General features: G+C 43.1%; 1 protein-coding gene and 1 long non-coding RNA gene across 3 annotated transcripts in view; one reads left to right on the forward strand and one right to left on the reverse strand.

Annotated features, from left to right (window-relative positions):
- Positions 1-19190, reverse strand: part of LOC137142943 (uncharacterized) — a 174810-nt gene that overhangs the window by 76326 nt on the left and 79294 nt on the right. For both annotated transcript variants that reach the window (XR_010917050.1, XR_010917049.1), the window contains exon 2: positions 8018-8134. This is a non-coding gene — a long non-coding RNA (uncharacterized lncRNA). The remainder of the gene's footprint in view (positions 1-8017; positions 8135-19190) is intronic.
- TNR (tenascin R) overlaps positions 1-19190 on the forward strand; it is a 70858-nt gene that overhangs the window by 23670 nt on the left and 27998 nt on the right. The window contains exons 6-9 of the mRNA XM_067532478.1: positions 5800-6069; positions 8650-8835; positions 17813-17902; positions 18390-18653. Coding sequence (XP_067388579.1) covers positions 5800-6069; positions 8650-8835; positions 17813-17902; positions 18390-18653 — 810 coding nt within the window. The remainder of the gene's footprint in view (positions 1-5799; positions 6070-8649; positions 8836-17812; positions 17903-18389; positions 18654-19190) is intronic.

A 19190-nucleotide genomic window follows, 5' to 3' on the forward strand; every position in this document is an offset into this window, starting at 1 on the left:
AGCTTTGAAAATCCAAGCCAAAAATCCAAGCTCAGCATTTTCTGCAGTCGCAACAGCAGTTGCCATGGCCAAACATTCTTGATTTTTAGCCACTAATTAGTTTTTCCACCTGAGCAGCAAACCATGCAGGACTTGTAGGCGTTGTATTCAAGGCCCATGATTATACCTGGCTCCACCAGAAGAGAATTTCATAGAATCATAGACTCCGATGTTAAGGTCAGAAAGGACCAGTATGATCCTCTAGTCTGAGCTCCTGCACAATGCAGGCCACAGAACCTCACCTACCCACTCCTGTAATAGATCCCTAGCCTATGGTTTAAAGACATCAAGGTACAGAGAATCCATCAGCAAGTGACCCGTGATACAGAGGAAAGTGAAAAAACCCCAGAGACTCATGAGAATCATAGAAATATAGAACTGGAAGGGACCTTGCAATGTCATCTAGTCCAGTCCCCTGCACTCATGACAGGACCAAGCATTATCTAGACTATCCCTGACAGGTGTTTGTCTAACCTGCTCTTAAAAATCTCTGATGATGGAGATTCCATAACCTCCCTAGGCAATTTATTACAGTGCTTAGTTACCCTGACAGTTAGGAAGTTTTTCCTAATGTCCAACCTAAACCGCCCTTGCTGCAATTTAAAGCCCATTGCTTCTTGTCCTATCCTCAGAGCATAAGGAGAACAATTTTTCTCCCTCCTTGTAACCTTTTATGTACTTGAAAACTGTTGTCTCCCCTCAGTCTTCTCTTTTCCAGACAAAACAAACCCAATTTTTTCAATCTTCTTTTATAGGTAATGTTTTCTATACCTTTTCTCATTTTTGTTGCTCTTCTCTGGATTTTCTCCAATTTTTCCACATCTTTCCTGAAATGTGATGCCCAGAACTGGACACAATACTCCAATTGAGGCCTAATCAGCACGGAGTAGAGTGGAAGAACTACTTCTCTTGTTTTGCTTACAACACTCCTGCTAATACATCCCAGAATGATGTTTGCCTTTTTTGCAACAGTGTTACACTGTTGACTCATATTTAAGCTTGTGATCCACTATGACCCCAAATCCCTTTCTGGAGTACTCTTTCTTAGGGAGTCATATCCCATTTTGTATGTGTGCAACTGATAGTTCCTTCCTGAGTAGAATACTTTGCATTTGTCCTTATTGAATTTCATCCTATTTACTTCAGACCATTACTCCAGTTTGTCCAGATCATTTTGAATTTTAATCCTATCCTCCAAAGCACTGGCAACCCTCCCAGTTTGGAATCATCCACAAACTTTATAAGTGTACTCTCTGCCATTATCTAAATCACTGATGAAGATATTAAACAGAATTGGACCCAGAACTGATCCCTGCAGGACCCCATTCAACATGCTCTTCACTGTGAACCACTGATAACTACTTTCTGGGAATGGTTTTCCAACCAGTTATGCATACATTTTATAGTAGCTCCATCTAGGTTGTATTTCCCTAATTTGCTTCTGAAAAGATCATGCGAGACAGTATACTATCAAAAGCCTTACTACAGTCCAAATATACAACATTTACCACTTCTCCCCATCCACAAGGCTTGTTACCCCACTCAAGAAAGCTATCATGTTGGTTTGACATGCTTTGTTCTTGACAAATCCATGTTGACTGTTACTTATTATCTTATTCTCTTCTTGGTGTTTGCAAATTGATTGCTTAATTATTTGTTCCATTATTTTTGCTGGTACTGAAGTTAAGCTGACTGGTCTGTAATTCCCTGGGGTGTCCTTATTTCCCTTTTTATAGATTGACACTATTTGCCCTTTTCCAGTCCTCTGGAATCTCGCCTGTCTTTCATGACTTTTCTAAGATAATCACTAATGGCTCAGATATCCCTCAGTCAGCTCCTTGATAATTCTGGGATGTATTTCATCAGGCCTTGGTGATTTGAAGACATCTAACTTGTCTAAGTAATTTTTAACTTGTTCTTTCCCTCTTTTAGCCTCCAATCCTACCTCATTCACCATGTTAGACATCCAATTGCTATTAACCATTGAGTAATGGGCCTACCCTGTCTTTGGTCTTCCTCTTGCTTCTAATGTAGTTGTAGAATGTTTTCTTGTTACCCTTCTAGCTAGTTTAATCTCATTTTGTGCCTTTCTAATTTTGTCTCTACATACTTGTGTTATTTGTTTATATTCATCCTTTATAATTTGACCTAGTTTTCACTTTTTATAGGACTCATTTTTGAGTTTCAAATCATTGAAGATCTCCTGGTTAAGCCAGGATGGTCTCTTGCCATACTTCCTGTCTTTCCTATACAGTGGAATAGTTTGCTCTTGTGCAAACCGATGTGTCTCTTTTAAAAACTGCCAACTATCTTGAACTGTTTTTCCCCTTAGTCTTGCTTCCCATGGGATCTTATCTACCAACTCCCTGAGTTTGCTAAAGTCTGCCTTTTTGAAATCCATTATCTTTATAGTGCTGTTTTCCCTCTTACCATTCCTTAGAATCATGCACTCTACCATTTCATGATCACTTTCATCCAAGCTGCCTTTCACTTTCAAATTCTCAACCAGTTTCTCCCTATTTGTCAAAATCAAATCTAGAAGAGTTTCTCCGCAGTAGCTTTCTCTACCTTGTGAAATAAAAAATTGTCTCCAATACATTCCAAGAACTTGTAAAACTTCATACATTTGCAAGCCGGACATTTGTGTCAGCTCCAACTCTGAATCCTCACTTGCCTGTGAGTCAATCCCTGAAATCCGGTTAAACTGCTAGGATGTCCTGTCAAGTCCAGATGAATAATAGTTGTATAACCATCCCCATTAACCTCCATGAAACATGCCTCATACCAAGTCACACAGGTAGAAGAAATAGAATAATGCAAGAGAGCCAGCCTACATAGAGCACAACATGTACATTGAAATGCAATTTCTATTTTCAGTCTCCCCCAGCTTTTTTCAGGTGTTGTTCATAACTGTCTCCAAACTAATTCCTTTCCAGCTCAACTTTTCAATGCGTAGAGCCTGGTACTCTTTGGCCCTGCCCCTTATGTGGTCAGTTACACCACACGAAGGAAATGGGGAGCATGATCATTCTGGGGTGGTAGCATTTTGCACTCCTTTTGCAGTGGTATAAGTGACTAGACAAGGGGCAGGGCAATAAAGAATCAGTCCTTTGGTCTCCTGAGGCACTCAGATGCCCCATTCCCCTGCTCCCCTAACACCCTCCTTGCTCCCACAACGTCCATGGCTCCTCCAATCATGCACTGCTTCCCAAGACCTCCCCCATTACTCCCTGATCTTCTATCCTTTGTTCACACTTCCTACTGCTTTCCTAGACCTCTCACCCTGTGCCCCTACTCTCCATTCCCCCCATTACTTCCATACTCTTGTCATCCCTGTTCCTACTTCCTGCTCCCCTTAGGGTTTGTCTACACATGAATATTAATCCGGAATAACATATGGTGTGAATTTAAATAAGAAATAGTTAATCTGCTTAACTCCATGTGTAGTGCTTTTATTGTGGAATAGGAGTGCCTTATTTCAAGTCAATGTAATCCACCAGTTTGGAATAAAGTGCTCTATTCTGGAATAAGAGCATCCACACTTGGAGGTAATCAGGGAAGAGCTATTTCAGAATAATTTTCTGTGTAGGAAAGCTCTTAGATCTCTCAAACACTCCAACCCCACTTTGGATATCTATATATTCAGTATATATTTATTATCCGATGTAACCTGTGACACATAAAAATGTTATTTTTTAAAGTGCATTTTGTGACTCGCAGTAAGTAAACCCTGATTTACAAAACCAGCCTATTTAGTGCTAGTTACATAATACAGTTTAGGCTGTTGCTAGTAAAAACAAACAAACAAAAAAGCCCCCCTACAGTATAAACCTGAATAAGAGGTCTCAGGTCCCCAGGGAGTAAATAAGTCTCAGAATTGGCTTTGCATGCTTTGCATATTAATGCTGCTGCAGTACATGAACAATAAACAGCTGTTTGGCTCCTGTCTTCAATACAATACCTATAGGCAGGACAAGAAGTTAGAATAAAAACAGCATCAACTCAGAATTCAAACACAAACTTTTCACACTGTAACTTTTTTCTAGATTATTTTTTATTTCCAAGGGTCCCTGCACTTCTGGATTTCTTCTAAGAGAGGAAGCAGAAATGTCAGCATGACCTAGTGGAATTTCCACCAAAACAGGGAGCAAATGGAAATCCCAAGAGGCAATGCTTGGCTACAATTCCTCTCTCTTTTGTAAAGGATGGGTAGCACCTCTGTGATATTGTAACTAATGTCAAGTTTTGAAAAGTCTCTTGAAAGTGCTAGTTGTTTTCTTGACTCTTCTCATATTTTCACCACACTGGAAATCCACAGATTATTAAAAATTGGCTGATAAGTGTTAAAATGTAATTATAGATGGGGAATCATCATTAAGTATGGGTGTTTCTAGTGGAGTCCTGCAGAGATCAGTTCTTAGCCCTAGGCTATTTAACATTTTTACCAAAGACCTGGAAAAAGACAAAAAATCATCACTGGTAAAGGTTACAGATGACGACACAAAGATAGGGGAATAATGAAGAGGAGAGGTCATTGGTACAGAGCAATCTAGATCTCTAACAATATGCATTTTAATATGACCAAATGTAAGGTCATATATGTAGGAATAAAGAATGCAGGCCTTACTTACAGGATGGGGGACTTTGTCCTGGGAAGTAGCAACTCTGAAAAGAACTTGGTGGGAATGGTGGATAATCAGCTGAACATGAGCGTCCCATGCAACGCTGTGGCCAAAAGGGCTAATATGATCCTTGGATGTATAAACAGGGGAATATTGAGTAGGATTAGGAAGGTAATATTTTCTCTTTATTTGGCACTGGTGTGACTACTACTGGACTATTGTGTCCAGTTCTTGTGTCCACAATTCAAGAAGGATGTTGATAAATTGGAGAAGGCTCAGAGAAGACCCATGAGAATGATTAAAGGATTGGAAAACGTGCACAGAACGTGAGAAACTGCACAGAAAGGGAATCTGTTTAGGTTAAGCAGGTTAAGGCGTGACTTGATCCTAGTCTAGAAGTACTTATATGGGGAACACTTCAGTCTAGCAGAAAAAGGTGTGACAAGATAGAATGGCTAGATGTTGAAACCAGACACATTCAGACTAGATATAATGCACAATTTATTTATTTTTTTAACAGTGATGGCAATTAACAATTGGAACAACTTACTGAGAGTTGTGCTGGATTCTCCATCACTGGAAATTTTTAAACCTTGATTGGATGTTATTCTAAAACATATGCTTTAGTTCAAACAGGAATTAATTCAAGGAAGTTCTCTAGCCTGTATTATACAGGAGGTCGGACTCGATGATCACAGTGGTCCTTCTGGCTTTATAATCTATTGGGTACTGTTTACTCTTGGTTTAGTCCCATTCCATATGAATCTTGGCATATTGGAAGAAGGCTCCAACACCCTAAAACTGAACCAAACCCAAGAATCTATTCAGAACCATCCACCCTTTAGCATGCCCCGTCCCCCAACATCCTATTGCGTGGCAGCCAGAAACAACTCATCCAACCAGCAAGCCAATCCCTAAGCCATGGGCCCTGAGCTGAGAACTTGAGTCACAATTTGCATTAGTTCTTTTCTTCCTGCTATTGCCTGGAATCTAAGTTGAAAGTGGTGGATTGGACCACTTCAAAGAACAGATTTAAGGAGAATAAGCCCTCTCTTTCCCAAGGCCTGGATGCCCTGCAGTTGACAAGTATTCTCTCTGTATTTAACTCCCCCAACTAACATGCTTCTTTGGTGTCCAGTAATTGATGGGCCAACCCAAATCCTGGTGCGAGACATCTCGGACACAGTGGCCTTTGTGGAGTGGACCCCACCCCGAGCTAAAGTAGACTACATCCTGCTGAAGTACAGCCTGGTGAACGGGGAAGGAGGGAAGACCATGTTCCGACTGCAGCCTCCCCTGAGCCAGTACTCAATGCAGGCCCTGAAGCCCGGATCGCTGTACGAAGTCTCCATATCTGGGGTCCGAGGGACCAACGAAAGCAACCCTGCTGTCACCACCTTCACAACCGGTATGTTAGAGCCATTTAAAAGTCAGCTGCTAGAGTCTAGTCCAGTACATGGCTAACGATCAAGAAACCCACAAAACAAACACAGCAATTCACTGGATGACCAACTAACAGATTGACTTGACTCAATGACACATAGGCTGAGGCACAGCTGACCTCACAAATCGATTGATTCCCTTTCTGACAGACTTGTCAGGGCCTTCTGCCTAACTGACCCAACAAACAGGCCAACTCACTGACTAACAGACTCAGACACACCCTGCTGGTTGGCCAGTTAATGGACTGGCAGACTTGGTAGGTAACTGGCTTTAAAATGATGGAGTGCCCGACAGACAGACAGACGCTGCAACACTAAATGCACTTCCTCTACTTGTAATGGGAGCAGAGCCTCTTTCCTTCAGGCTCATGGCCTGTGTCTTCTAATCTCACTACAGCAGTGACCAGACACAACATCTCACTCTTCCACTGCCATCTGCTGCCTGTGTGCACACTGCTGAACAAACACTGAGACCCTGTCTTATGACACCCTTAGAAACAAGCTGACTGTCTGACTCATTGCATAATCTCTGATTCTGCATAACATCAGGGTAAATACTTACTGGGTAAAGGATTTTTCTACCCTGGCAGATCTGCATGATCTCTCTGTATGTTTTCTTCTATAGTACATGCAAATTTATCAATATTTTAAAGTATATACTTGTCTGTCTTTCTATCTACAGCATCTGTGTTTATCCTATTTGCAATATGTATTTGACAGGAGAAAAAAATATCCTAGGTCTGCAGTGTAATACAATGGTTCAGATTCTCAGCTGGTATAAATCAGTATAGTTCTGTTGAAATCAGTGGAGCTATGCTGGTTTTTGCCCAGTAAATATTGCATTAAGGTAATGCTTTGTAACTCAGAATCATTGATTTGTTGCAAGATATGACAAGGAACAGGAATTCATTTCCATGAGTGTATGTTGTACTCCTGGATCCACAGCTGCGCTTTCCCAAAGTTCAGATCTATGTTTTAATACAACTCACATCCCCATAGTAGGTAAACACATCACAAGGACATAGTTTGGATTATTATAGTGGTAGGAGCCAGGCCCTGCATATTCAAAGGACATTTAGATCTGAAGATTAGTTTAAGCCCATACTCAAGATTTGCAAAACCAGAAATTAGGCTCCCAAATCCATATTTAAGAACCTTCCTACTGAAAGCTCAGTACCATAGAAAAGCAGGGCACTTCTTTAGGTGCCTAAATCAGGATTTAGGAGCCTCACTTTAGATACCCATTTTTTGAAAAAAAATTGCCCAATCTATACCTATCCAATAGGTGGGAGGGAGAGGCTGTACCATCTGAGACAATCTGCAGTCAAGCAGCTGAAAGTGACACAGTTAAAATGTGGTTATCTTATTTTTATACTTTATATGAATACTCTCATTGGTCGGTAAAACTTTAATTAATGCTAAGCCTGTGTATGGCTAACAGGTTTAATTTACCGTGCCATCAAGGAAAAGGTAGAGAGCATATTTCAGCGCTATTTTATGGTTTATAAATTACCTGTCATATGTATTGCCAGTGGATACTAGTGCTTCTATGATAATAACTGTAGTGTGTCTATTGTATATATTTAGAATGAGATGTACAGTGCTATCGATTTGCTGAATTCGCTTTCCTTGTTTTATTTCTATGTGACATTATATTAAAAAAATCCCTCAAAAATATATAGTATATATATATATAGTTAGATGTAATGTATTGGGTATAATTTTACCTGTAAACCAAAAAGTAACTATACCCTGGATATAAAATGGCCAAATCCTGCCCTCAGCTATCCCTGTACACTTCTGTTGATTAGAGTGGGGTTGCCCAAGTGTAAATGAGGGAAGAATTTGCTACAATATGTACAGTAATATGTAGCAGTGCTAAACAACAAGGCATGCTACCAAGGTGGGATTTACCTGCATGTAAATCTGTGATGAGGTATAAGATCTTGCAGTTAAGGCACTCAGGAGTCCTGGGTTCAAATCTTGTCTCTGCCACAGACTTCTTGTCTTACCATGGCTCGGTTTCCCCATCTGTAAAATGAGAATAATAATAATTCTTTACCTCACTGAGGTGTTGGGTGGATTCAATTTCAACATTTTTTTTAAAAACAGTGAGGGTAAGTCTTCATTAGAACAACTTGCCAAGGGATGTGGTACATTCACCATCAATTGAAATTTTTCAATCAAGACTGGGTGTCTTTTTAAAAAAGAGATACTGTAATGTCCATGTCCATTCACTACCCTGTGCTATGCAGGAGGTCAGGCTAGATGATCACAATGTTCCCTTCTGACCTTAAAATCTATGAATTAATGTAAGAGCACAGTGACCAGGGAACATACAAATACCTTTATAGCCAGACAGCTCAGCATGTGCAGCTCCATGCAGACTTATGTATGTTTTGGCTCAGAGAAAATGGTTAGATCAGTTTCTAGGGTATCGAAATACCATGGGCTCACAACAGCACAGCTTGGATTCCTTGCCAACATGTGCAAGCCCCAGCTGCAGATGGGGGCAAACCCTGTATTTGTTTTCTTATGTTGTACAGAGATTGATGCACCCAAGAACCTCCGGGTGGGCTTGCGAACGTCAGCCAGCCTGGAACTGGAGTGGGACAACAGTGAGGCGGAGGTGCAGAACTACAAGGTGGTATATAGCACGCTAGCAGGCGAGCAGTACCACGAGATGCTGGTGCCACGAAATGCTGGCCTGACAACCCGGGCTACCCTCACAGGTAAATCCCACTGGGGACGTGCCAGGATCTACACTGATGCTCAGCAATGTGTTCTCCACACACTGGACCACATTCAGAGATTAGTACAGGAGCCTAGAGGAAACCAAACCTATGCAACGTACAGCTTCTTCCACCCCACTACCCTTGTACTGAGAAGCCCCTGAGACAACTCAGGCCTTATTCTCCCACCATTAACACTGGTTTGTGTAATGCCACTGACTTCAGTGGAGTTTCCAGATTGACAGTGAGAAGACTTGGGGTATGTCCACACAGCAGTCAGGTGGTAGGATTGCAGCACCTACCGACATAACCAAGTAGCTCTGATCTAGCTAGCATAGCTAAAAATAGCAGCAAGGTCACCCCTCTGACAGGTCTTCCCCTGCACACAAGACCATGCACTATCTGTGTTCTCCTCCTGCATTTCTGGCATTATTTAGCTGATACCCCGGTAGTCTAGCACTTGACTTGCTGGAACCCCCATGTGTTTGCGGTATCTGGTTCTGGGCAAATCAAGTGATTTTTGGGGAAAGTCCAGGTCATACTCTGGTAGGTTGGGAAGTTGCAAACGTAACAGCATTAATCACAAAAAAGCTGCAGGACCAGAAAGCAATTTGAACAGTGAGTGTGACAAAGGGGGGAAGGGGTGAGAAATACAATATTAGATGTAATTTTTGCTGCATTTCATGAGGGGGAACTGCCTGGAAAAGCAGAATTTGATTAGAGGGAGACATCACATACTCATGAAACCAGGGTCCAGCTTAACTCACCTACTGGGTTTCTTCAAAGACATTTACTACCTTTGCAGACAAGCCCTGAAAGGTAAGTATTGTAAATGGACCAAATTCTGCTGTCAGGTACATAGGTGTAAATTTGGTCTTACTCCCTTGACATGAATATCATCCACCCAATGGAGTCCCTCTGGATTTGCCTCCATGTAATTGAGAGCAGAATCTGTTACTGAAATATTTCACTGAAAGCAGTTGCCAAATAAAGCCAATGAAAGCAAACACAATAAAGGTGTTTCCCAGACATGCACTTGTGCAGAAGTAAGGCTTGAAAGACATGCTGCAGAACCTGCAACAGGCTTAAAGAGAACAGGCTGGCGGTGGTGTCAAATGGCCTTTACAGAGAGTCAGAGACACAAACTAGACTGGACAAAATCTTAGACCAGTCCACTGTAGGGAATAACACCACTTCCTTTGTCCCCCCTTCGGTCTGTCTTGTTTGTTTGGATTTAATGCTTTGGGGCAGGGACTGTCTCGTAGACATATCTGTGCAGCGCCTAGCACAATGAGCCTCTGATCTCAACTGGAGCTTCTAGGTGTTACCACAGTGCAAATATTTATAATAGTCGAAATCATAAGGCACAAGCTTGCACTAGAGGACAAGCCTGGATGAAGGATCTATTTTCGGTCTATGATTCTGAGACAGGGAATTATGAACCCTGAAGAGAAGCAAGCACCAAAAGTCATCACCTCACATTGAGTCAGCAGCTGAAGAGATTGCAAAACTCCCATTGACTTTGGTGGAACCAGGATCTCACCCCAGGTTTGTCCATTGAAATTTGTCCATTTCCTTTGTAAATTCTTTATAGGAGTCTTCTGTGTTATTGCCATGGTGAGTCTACTCCTTATACTAAAGGGATGCTGTGAAAATCATTTAGGCCCCAAATTCTACATGGAGTTGGGGCCTGATTCATAGCCTGTTGAAATCAATGGGAGCATTTCCCTGGACTTTGAGGGCTTTGGATCAGAGGCATAATGAGGACAATGTTGGTGACTGACAGATTCGACTGAAAGGGTTATATAGAGTGTAACAGGTCTGAGTAACTTAGAGTCTCCCTTTAGTTGCTCAATGGAAAGAAATTCCATCTGGAATTCTTCAGAGTGTTTTGTCTTCCCAGATTTAGCTGGCACCCCATTGTTCTTGCAGTTAATATCAGCACTGGAAGTTTCATAGCAACTATGCTTTCTGTTCCCCTCAGAAATGTGTTTCCTTCCAAAAAGTCACCTGTTAATGCACTCTTTCCCATGAATCACTATCTACTGTCTCTAGCTGAAACAACTGGGTCTGTACTCAAATTTCCTTTCAAACCCAAAGGCATTCAGATCTGGGGTCTCAGATCAGGTCTTTCTCTAGCCTTTCCAAAGAAGCTATCCAGATCTTTGAAAGGTCCTTTACACAATGCAGAGGCCAGAATTAAGCATCATACTGCAACTGTATCTCAACCATTACCAATCTCCTATAACAGTGCTAAGAGATTTCCCACTGGATCACATTAAGAATAAGTTCTTAGAAAGCACTATTGTTGTATCTGTCTCGGTCCCAGGATAGTAAAGAAACAAGGTGGATGAGGGAATATCTTTTATTGGACCAACCACTGTTGGTGAGAGAGACAAGCTTCTGAGCTTACACAGAACTCTTCTTCAGGTCTGGGAAATCTAGAGCTCGGTGCAAGCTCAAAAGCTTGTGTCTCTCACCACCAGCAACTGGGCCAATAAAAGATATTACCTCCCCCACCTTATGTCCCTAGAGAGCACTGTCCTTCAGCACTCTCTATAATGATTCTTTCCCCAGGCTCTTTACTCACTCTTCCTTTACATGTCTCAACTCCATAGACTTGGAAGCTGACTCAGTGTAAGTGATTCATTTTTATATAGTGCCTGTCTTCCACTATAATCATCATCATCATATAATAGTATACCATCCAACTCCCATTGAAATCCTCAGGGCACCATATAAGGAAAACAAATACAGTATAATTAGAGCATAGTAAAACACTACTCTGTTACAAGAGAAATCACTTTAAGAAAGGAATCACTTTCCCCGTCACTGAAATCTGGCAGCTGTTTAACAGCACAGCCACACTACACCCCAGCCATGGACAGAGAGGGAAGAAGACTAGCCTTATCCAATTAAATTGTAGGAGGAATTTAGGTCAGCAGAAGGTAATTAGCCAAGCTGGAATTTGAGCAGGTACCCAGAGCAAACATCTCTACTTTTACAATGAGTGCCATAACATCTTTAATGATCACAGCTGGGGAGGACTTGGGTGTTACATGCCACCCAGAAGCTGGCCCATTCACCAGCACAGAACTCACCGACTCCAGGGGATTCAAGGCATTCACAGAATATCTAACACCACTTCCTCAGCATCATAGGCTTCCCTAAAGAGCTCCCAGCCAAATGATGATCAAGGCTAACATTGCTTCTTTCAGCCCTTGAGGGAGTAACAGCTGGAAACGAAGGGGGCACCCCTGCAACTGGAATCAGAGTGCAGCAATGAGCAGATGCGGAGAGCATGAAGGGGATACGTTCTGCTGCAGCGAAGAGCTGTATGTATGTGACCTTGCATTCATGCCTCCAGACACTCAGATGTGAGAGGAGAGACCTGAGTTTCAAGGAATATCTTGACAGCCCTGTCAATATGCAACTCTTCCCTCTTTTGTGTGGGATTCAGAGGGAGACAACTGGGTCAGGTTTTGTACTGCTAGCAACAGCATGTGCTTTCACCTGCCCCATCAGCCTGCCCAGCCCCTTGGATACCAACACCCCTTTATAGGTGTAGCTTCCACTGGGATTCAGCACACCCAGGGCAGTGGGCAGTAGGATGGCCTCTAGAGTGGTGCAGTTACTTAGAGGGCTGCAATGTTGCCATCGGTGCCCTTCCCGTCAGTCCCCACTCCCACACCAGATCAGACATATTTAGGCACTTGGGAGGCCATTTGACTATAATGCCTGGAAAACAGGGTTATCTTCATTATTCTCTGGAAAGAGCTGTGCTTCGGCGTTTATCTAGTACATTGCTGGGTGCTGCAGTGATGAAAGAATGTGTATATTCACATGGAGGGAACCACATTCCCCCCAGTGGAATCAGCCCTATGTGAGCTGACACCTGGCTAACAAATATTTCGGGCTCTCTCAGCCCACCATTTCTTTCGCTTTCCAAGTTCTCCTCCTGCCTCTCTTTTCTTGCAGCCCTTTGGCTTCCATTTCCTTCCTGTTGGGTAGAGTAGGGGACCAGTGTGCTGGCCATTCAACCTCTTCCTAAAGCACATGATTTTGGGAGAGGATCACAGCACATGGCCTATTCTGGCCAGATGGCTTCTTCTTGCAGCTGAATTCCTTCCAGCATCATGATGCCTCCTGAAATGCACTGCGCTGGGCAGCCACCTGGTCAGCCCACACTTAAAGCCAGGCCCGTGAACTGGGGGTGTCTCCCAAGTAATGATCTTTGCTTTTGGGGTGAATCTTAGCTACTGCCCATCCCCCCATCTGGATACTGATGTACCAGTGCCACATGTGCCAAAGTGCCTAACCATTTCACAGTCCAGCTGTTTTTCCTTGGGATAGGGGAGAGCCTTTGCAAACTCTGGTGTGTGGAATAGCACTGCCACAAAGTGACCAGTTTAGTGAACTACATCTTGCTCATCTCAGGACATACAGCGACATGCAGAAAAGCAGGTCTCTGCAGGTAATTGTCTCAGGAAGATGCCTACCAGATTTGCTCCATTTGAAGGTAAAAGTAGGCTTCTTAGCTGCTATCACAGTAACCCGAGCCTGGGATCTGAAAGTCAAGTTGTGTTCTTCCTTTCTAGCACAGCCTCACAGTAATCAAGATTCTGCAAATGGAACTTAGTTAACAATTCTGTTGATACATGAGCTAGAACATACTCCATCTCCGTCTGCTATAGCTGCCAGCACTAGCATCAACAAAAATTAATAGAAGCTTAAACCAAGATCCTCAACTGTTATAAACTGGTGTGACTCCATGGGAGTCTCTTTACAACAATCAAGGGTCTGGCCGAGACAGAGCTGCGCAGTAGAAAGAACAGATCCACTTTTGTGACCCTGGCAAATGGGCAGAGCGGGTACTAGATAGAGTTAGTCAAAAATTTTTAAATTAAAATGTTTAGTTCAACAACAGTCTTTTTTCAAGATCAGAAATGTTTGTGGGGAATCTTTTTGTTTTAATTTTTCAAGGTCCTTTCCCCATGGAATCGAAAAACAAATATTGTCAATTTTTATTTGGTCCTTCTCTGTTGATCCTTTTGCCTCTCTCTCTTTTTCCCCTTTTGCATTGGCAAAAATGGAAATTGGGGGAGGTAGAAGAGCAAATGAAAAATTTCAAAACTGAACCTTTTTTTGAAAAATGCCCACTAAATGAAAACGCCACTCCTTTTCAAAACTGGCAGAACAAAAACAACTTAGACCACTTTGAAATTTTTGGCCAAATTCCTCCCTGGTGTTTGGCCAGCTCTAGAACTGAGATTGGCATGGAACTGTTGTCCATCACTCATCCTCATACACAACCACACCCTGTCCTCTGAGGATTGCCTTTCCTAAGAATTAAAGGAAGGAAGGAGCCAGGGGAAGATTTCACTCATTTCTGCTTAACCGCTTGAGAAAGCAGACTCAGGGCCACACATATTCCATGGCTGGTCTGTGCTGCATCTCACAGCCATGCTTCAGAGAAGCATGAAACATGTTTCCTTTAATTCCATTGGCAAGGACATTCTGCCCCAGAAGGGGATTTATTTTTAGTGTTTGTTTTGTCTGTGTCTCTGGGCATGAAGTTGGGTGCCTCCACAGTTTGTCATCTTGCACAGCTACAGCCTGCTACCCTTAAAGTTTCTGTATCGTTTATGGGGTGCTGCTCTCTGATGGCTCTTCAGTGTTCATAGCAGCACTTGAAATTCAGAACCCTGATGGTGGCAGAGGTTTCCATTTGTTATATCACTTTTTTTTTTTTTTTTTATTAAACTTTTATGTGCATCGACACCTCTAGGATCCTACCAGGACAGGAAAACGCCACTTTCAAGTATTTCCAGCATGACTGGTACCAGGAAGTACTGCCAGGAGACTGCCATTATGTATAGTTAGCATGGTGTTCTCATCACTGCGGGAGATACAGGGGAGTGGAGGAAAGGTTTTGGCAGCTGTTAAAAGGGTGGCTAAAGGTTGGGTTTCCCTGTTCATAGTTGTGACAAGAGGGTGCATGCACAGAATGGAACCTTTGGAATGGCCACATTGGTTATGTGTCCTGTTCACCCCTCACTAATTATGCAATTAAGATTAGCAGCTCAGCTTCACAGTCCTCGTGCTGCTGGCCAGAGCAAAGACTGAAGCACTTTATAATCAGATTACATGTGCCACCAGGAGGACTCTGATCACTTCCTAAGAGCCTGGGAGAATGCCACACTCCCACTGATGCTCCGGGAGCCCTGACCTCCTGGCTAACCTAGGCCTTAATGCAACCAGACTTAATGCACTCTTTCTTTATCAAGGTGGGACCAAATGGATAAGTTGTAATGGAACAGATCTCTGCGAGCAGCATAGGCCAGATTTTCCAACCAGTTCCAAGTCGTATTTCCAAGTGCTCAAGCACCCACAATTGGGGTCAGATTTTCAAAAGGCATTCCATTAGGACACTTACTTTTCTGTCTAAATGAGCAATTTGACTTGTATCAGAGTAGCATTTACAGTCCGCAGCTGAGCTTAGGACTCTACTGCACGCGGTGCTGCACAAACATGCAGTGAGAAAGGCACAGCGTACAATCTAAATAGACGAGGCAGACAAAGGGAGGCAGGGAACAGAGGCACAGAGAGATTGCCTTGATGTGACTTGAAGGCCACCTAGCAGGTCAGTGGCAGTGAATACAATCTATGTTCCCTGCCTCCTCATCCAGAGCACTCTCCACTTGCTCCCGCTGCCTCTCAAAATGAGAGCTGAGCTCCTTTCACAAACTGGCCCTCTTGTAATGGAAGAGCATTGTCAGGAAAGGCGGCCAAGCTATGTGTATTCTACAGAATGACAGAGAGGGGTCAGAGATTGTCCGCGGCTAGAGACTCCCACACACTGCTGTATCACATTTTGGCAATTGTTGCTTCTGTGGAAATGAGTTTTGCCTAGCTGCTATTTTTTACAGCTTTATCTAACTTGATGGAAAAGATCAATAATGGCCAAGCAGGAGAGAAATAAACCCATCAGAAACCAAAGGGAAGTGACAGACAAACCCATGAGATATTCCACCTAGATAAAACAGTGTTCAGCCATAGGTGCCCAGGAAATTAGCTAGATTTTAATCTCCTGAGTCAGAAATCAACAGACTGTGCCTACCGCAGAGGACATGCTTGTTTTAGCTCTCAGAGCAAAGACAGCTCCTTCATTAATTATTGAGCATTTCATTTACACCTCATAAATAAGAAACGCAGATGACAATGTTAGACATCAAATCATTTTGGTAACAAATAAAGTTATCGTTTCCATCTCTTTGGCTAAGTCTTTCTGAATTTCTGTCTCTGTACAGGTGACTACAGCAGGCCTCAATAGCTGCTTTAAAATCATTGCCTAGTCTTTGTTCAAATAGTCCACTTTCCCTAACTAACGATGTACACAGGGCTCCTAAAAGAACCAACCACTTCAGCTCAAACCAAGACACAACTTACACTGGCATTTGTTGAACTCTTCTGTAGTGCTCTCCATTTTCAAAGTAGGGTCTAAAATATTAACTCAGGGCTTGTCTACACAAACTTATTTCATGGCACGCTGGGGTGTGAATCTTCCTTGCACTCATTGCCCATGTGGATCTAGCTGCTGCACACTAACAATTCCCTCATGTGTTTTGATGTATCCTGCTTTGAAACAGGGGTAGATCAGAGTGCACTAAGGAACTGTTAGACTTAGAGCATGTCTGCACAGACACTTACTGCGCGTCAGGCTAGTGCAGGCCAGCTTGCCGCAAGCTAAATGGTTATGTAGACAAGCATTAGTTCATGCTCTCAACACTCTTGTGAGGTAGGAATATATCACTGCCCAAGTTTTACAGATAGACAGAACTCCAGATTTTTCAAAGCTGGGTATGCACAATTGTGCACAGATCCTTAGCAAGCACCAAAATCGTGTGTGCAAATCAAGTGCTGCATGCAGTTATGGGTACCTTGACACCCAGCTGGCCAGATACAAGTGCAAACACCTGATTTGCATTCACACATCTGGAATCGCCATGCCTGTGTTAGATGCATTATATATTTGCATGCCTGACTGAAAAGTGTCCGCTAATTGGGTGCCCAATTTAGGACAAATAAGGCTTGATTTTCAGAGATTCTAAGCACCCACGACTTCACATGTAGTCAGTGGGGGCTTTCAATACTCAACACCTCTGAAAATCAGACCTTAAGTGTCTTAAATAGGGCTTTCAAAAGGGGGGGGGCAAAGTGAACAGCTGTTTTTGAAAATTCTGTCTTAAGCATATTGCCCAAGATTTCATATCAGTTGTCAGTCAGGAGTAGAACTTCAAGTTCCTGGCTCCCAGGGCACTGGACCGTCAGTTCTGACAGCACACTGTGTTCTAAGCTAGAAGCCTATCCTAGTCACAGAGCAACCAAACAGTCCTGGAAAAATTGGGACACCTCAAACAGTAACGAAGCAAATTAAAATTTAGTGGTGATAGGAGTTACAGGGGTACATATATAAATAGCTAATAGATAAGGTGCCAGCAAATGGTGATCAAGAATATGTATGTAGCATGGTTCCACTTCCAGGGTTTTAGAGGATCAACAGAAATTGCTGTGCACAGCAAATGGCTTCTTCGGGCAACTCTCCACGTGAACTCTGACAATAGCGAACTGTTTTCTGAGGTTCTGTACAATCTCTCCTAAGATTTCCCCAAGTTGTTTCACTCTAGAGAAGCTTTGGAAGATATCACTTGATACCCCAGAAAATACGTTTGCACCACTGAATAATTTTATTGGAAACATTTTCAGCAGCAACCTTAGCACCTAAATACTGTAAAGACTGCGCTCTTTATAAGTACCTAGACAGCTACAGGAGAATGTGGAGTTGCCATGACAAGGTTGATAATGAAGAGAGAATACAGGAGGCTGAGGCAAAACAAAGGAGATACAATCATGTGGCCGGTAACACACACACACACACACAAGCATAAAACTTGTCTTTTTTTGTATCTACTGGCAGATCTGGTTCCAGGAACAGAGTATGGAGTGGGGATATCAGCCGTCCTGGATAGCAAGCAGAGCGTCCCAGCCACCATGAATGCTAGAACTGGTGAGTTTTAAGTGCTATCAGATCACAGAAGTATAAACAGGCAAAACAAAGTGCAGAGCATGCTACTCACTGGCATCATTCTCAAAGTACAGCACTGCTTCCTTTGAACCAAGTCCAGTCTCAGCCTGTGCAGGGAGAGCAAATTGCTGCCTGGTGCATCCTCTGCTATAGGATCCTGCCAGCTAGCCCATCACTGTCTTCCTAAATGTGCTTGGCTCTTGTGATTAGGAAGTATCACTTCATGTAACAAAAGCACTAGCCAGTCCCGTTCCTGCCCCTCTCAGCCCATTCACATACCAGAGACGCCCTTCTTACCTTAAAGTCACCTCTGGGCACACCTGGGAAGCCATGCGCCATTCAGCAATGATCAGCTGCCCTGCTCTTGGTGTCCTGTGCTGTGGTATATGCAATTCAAACAGCAAAACTCCCCTGCTCTATGCCCTGTGGCTTGCATTACAATTTACCTCATACTTGTCTTCTCCCACAGAGCTTGACAGTCCTCGGGACCTCGTGGTGACAGCTTCCACTGAAACGTCTATCTCTCTAGCCTGGACCCAAGCCAAGGGGCCTATTGACCACTACCGCATCACCTTTACTCCAGCCTCAGGGATGGCCTCTGAGGTGACTGCACCCAGGGATAAGTCTGAGCTCACGCTCTCAGACCTGGATCCCGGTACAGAATACACTATCTCAGTCATTGCTGAGAGAGGCCGTCAGCAGAGCTTGGAGTCCACAGTGGATGCATTCACAGGTATGGAGAGGCAGGGGTAAGCTCAGCCAGGGGCAGGCTCAGATTGGACAAATACACAGTGATGCAATGTACTGGCATATTGCTTGACCTGATATCTTGGGCTCCAGAATCTCAATGTTTGATTTAAAAAAAAAAAAAAAAAAAGTCTCTAGCTGTTATGATTGCAAAGGAAACCCAGAAAATGTGAGCTGAGCATAATTAATGCAGAGATGTCTGCCTGAGTCTGGAACAGTTTGTCTGAGAGGTGTGAACTGCCCATACATCTCAGTGAGGTTAAATCAGATACCCATTGATGGTAAATAGTGGCATCATTCACTGTTTCATTGCTCAAGAAAGCCTGTAAGAAAGGGGAAGGGGGATCACAGATCTGCACAATCTACTGTGAGGGACGTTTTATTTTAGCATCATGGGTAGGCGGCATTGAGGAGATACCACCACTTCTATTTTTTCCTCCATCAAAGGGGCCAGGCCCAATGTGCTTGCAGAGCCCATGAGCATGTGCAAAAGCCCATGGCATGGAAGCCATGCTCAAGGAGC

Source organism: Emydura macquarii, unplaced genomic scaffold (assembly GCF_026122565.2).
Source record: "Emydura macquarii macquarii isolate MOO-44397 ecotype Brisbane River unplaced genomic scaffold, CSIRO-AGI_Emac_v2 contig_3287, whole genome shotgun sequence".
Classification (NCBI taxonomy): Eukaryota; Metazoa; Chordata; order Testudines; family Chelidae; genus Emydura; species Emydura macquarii.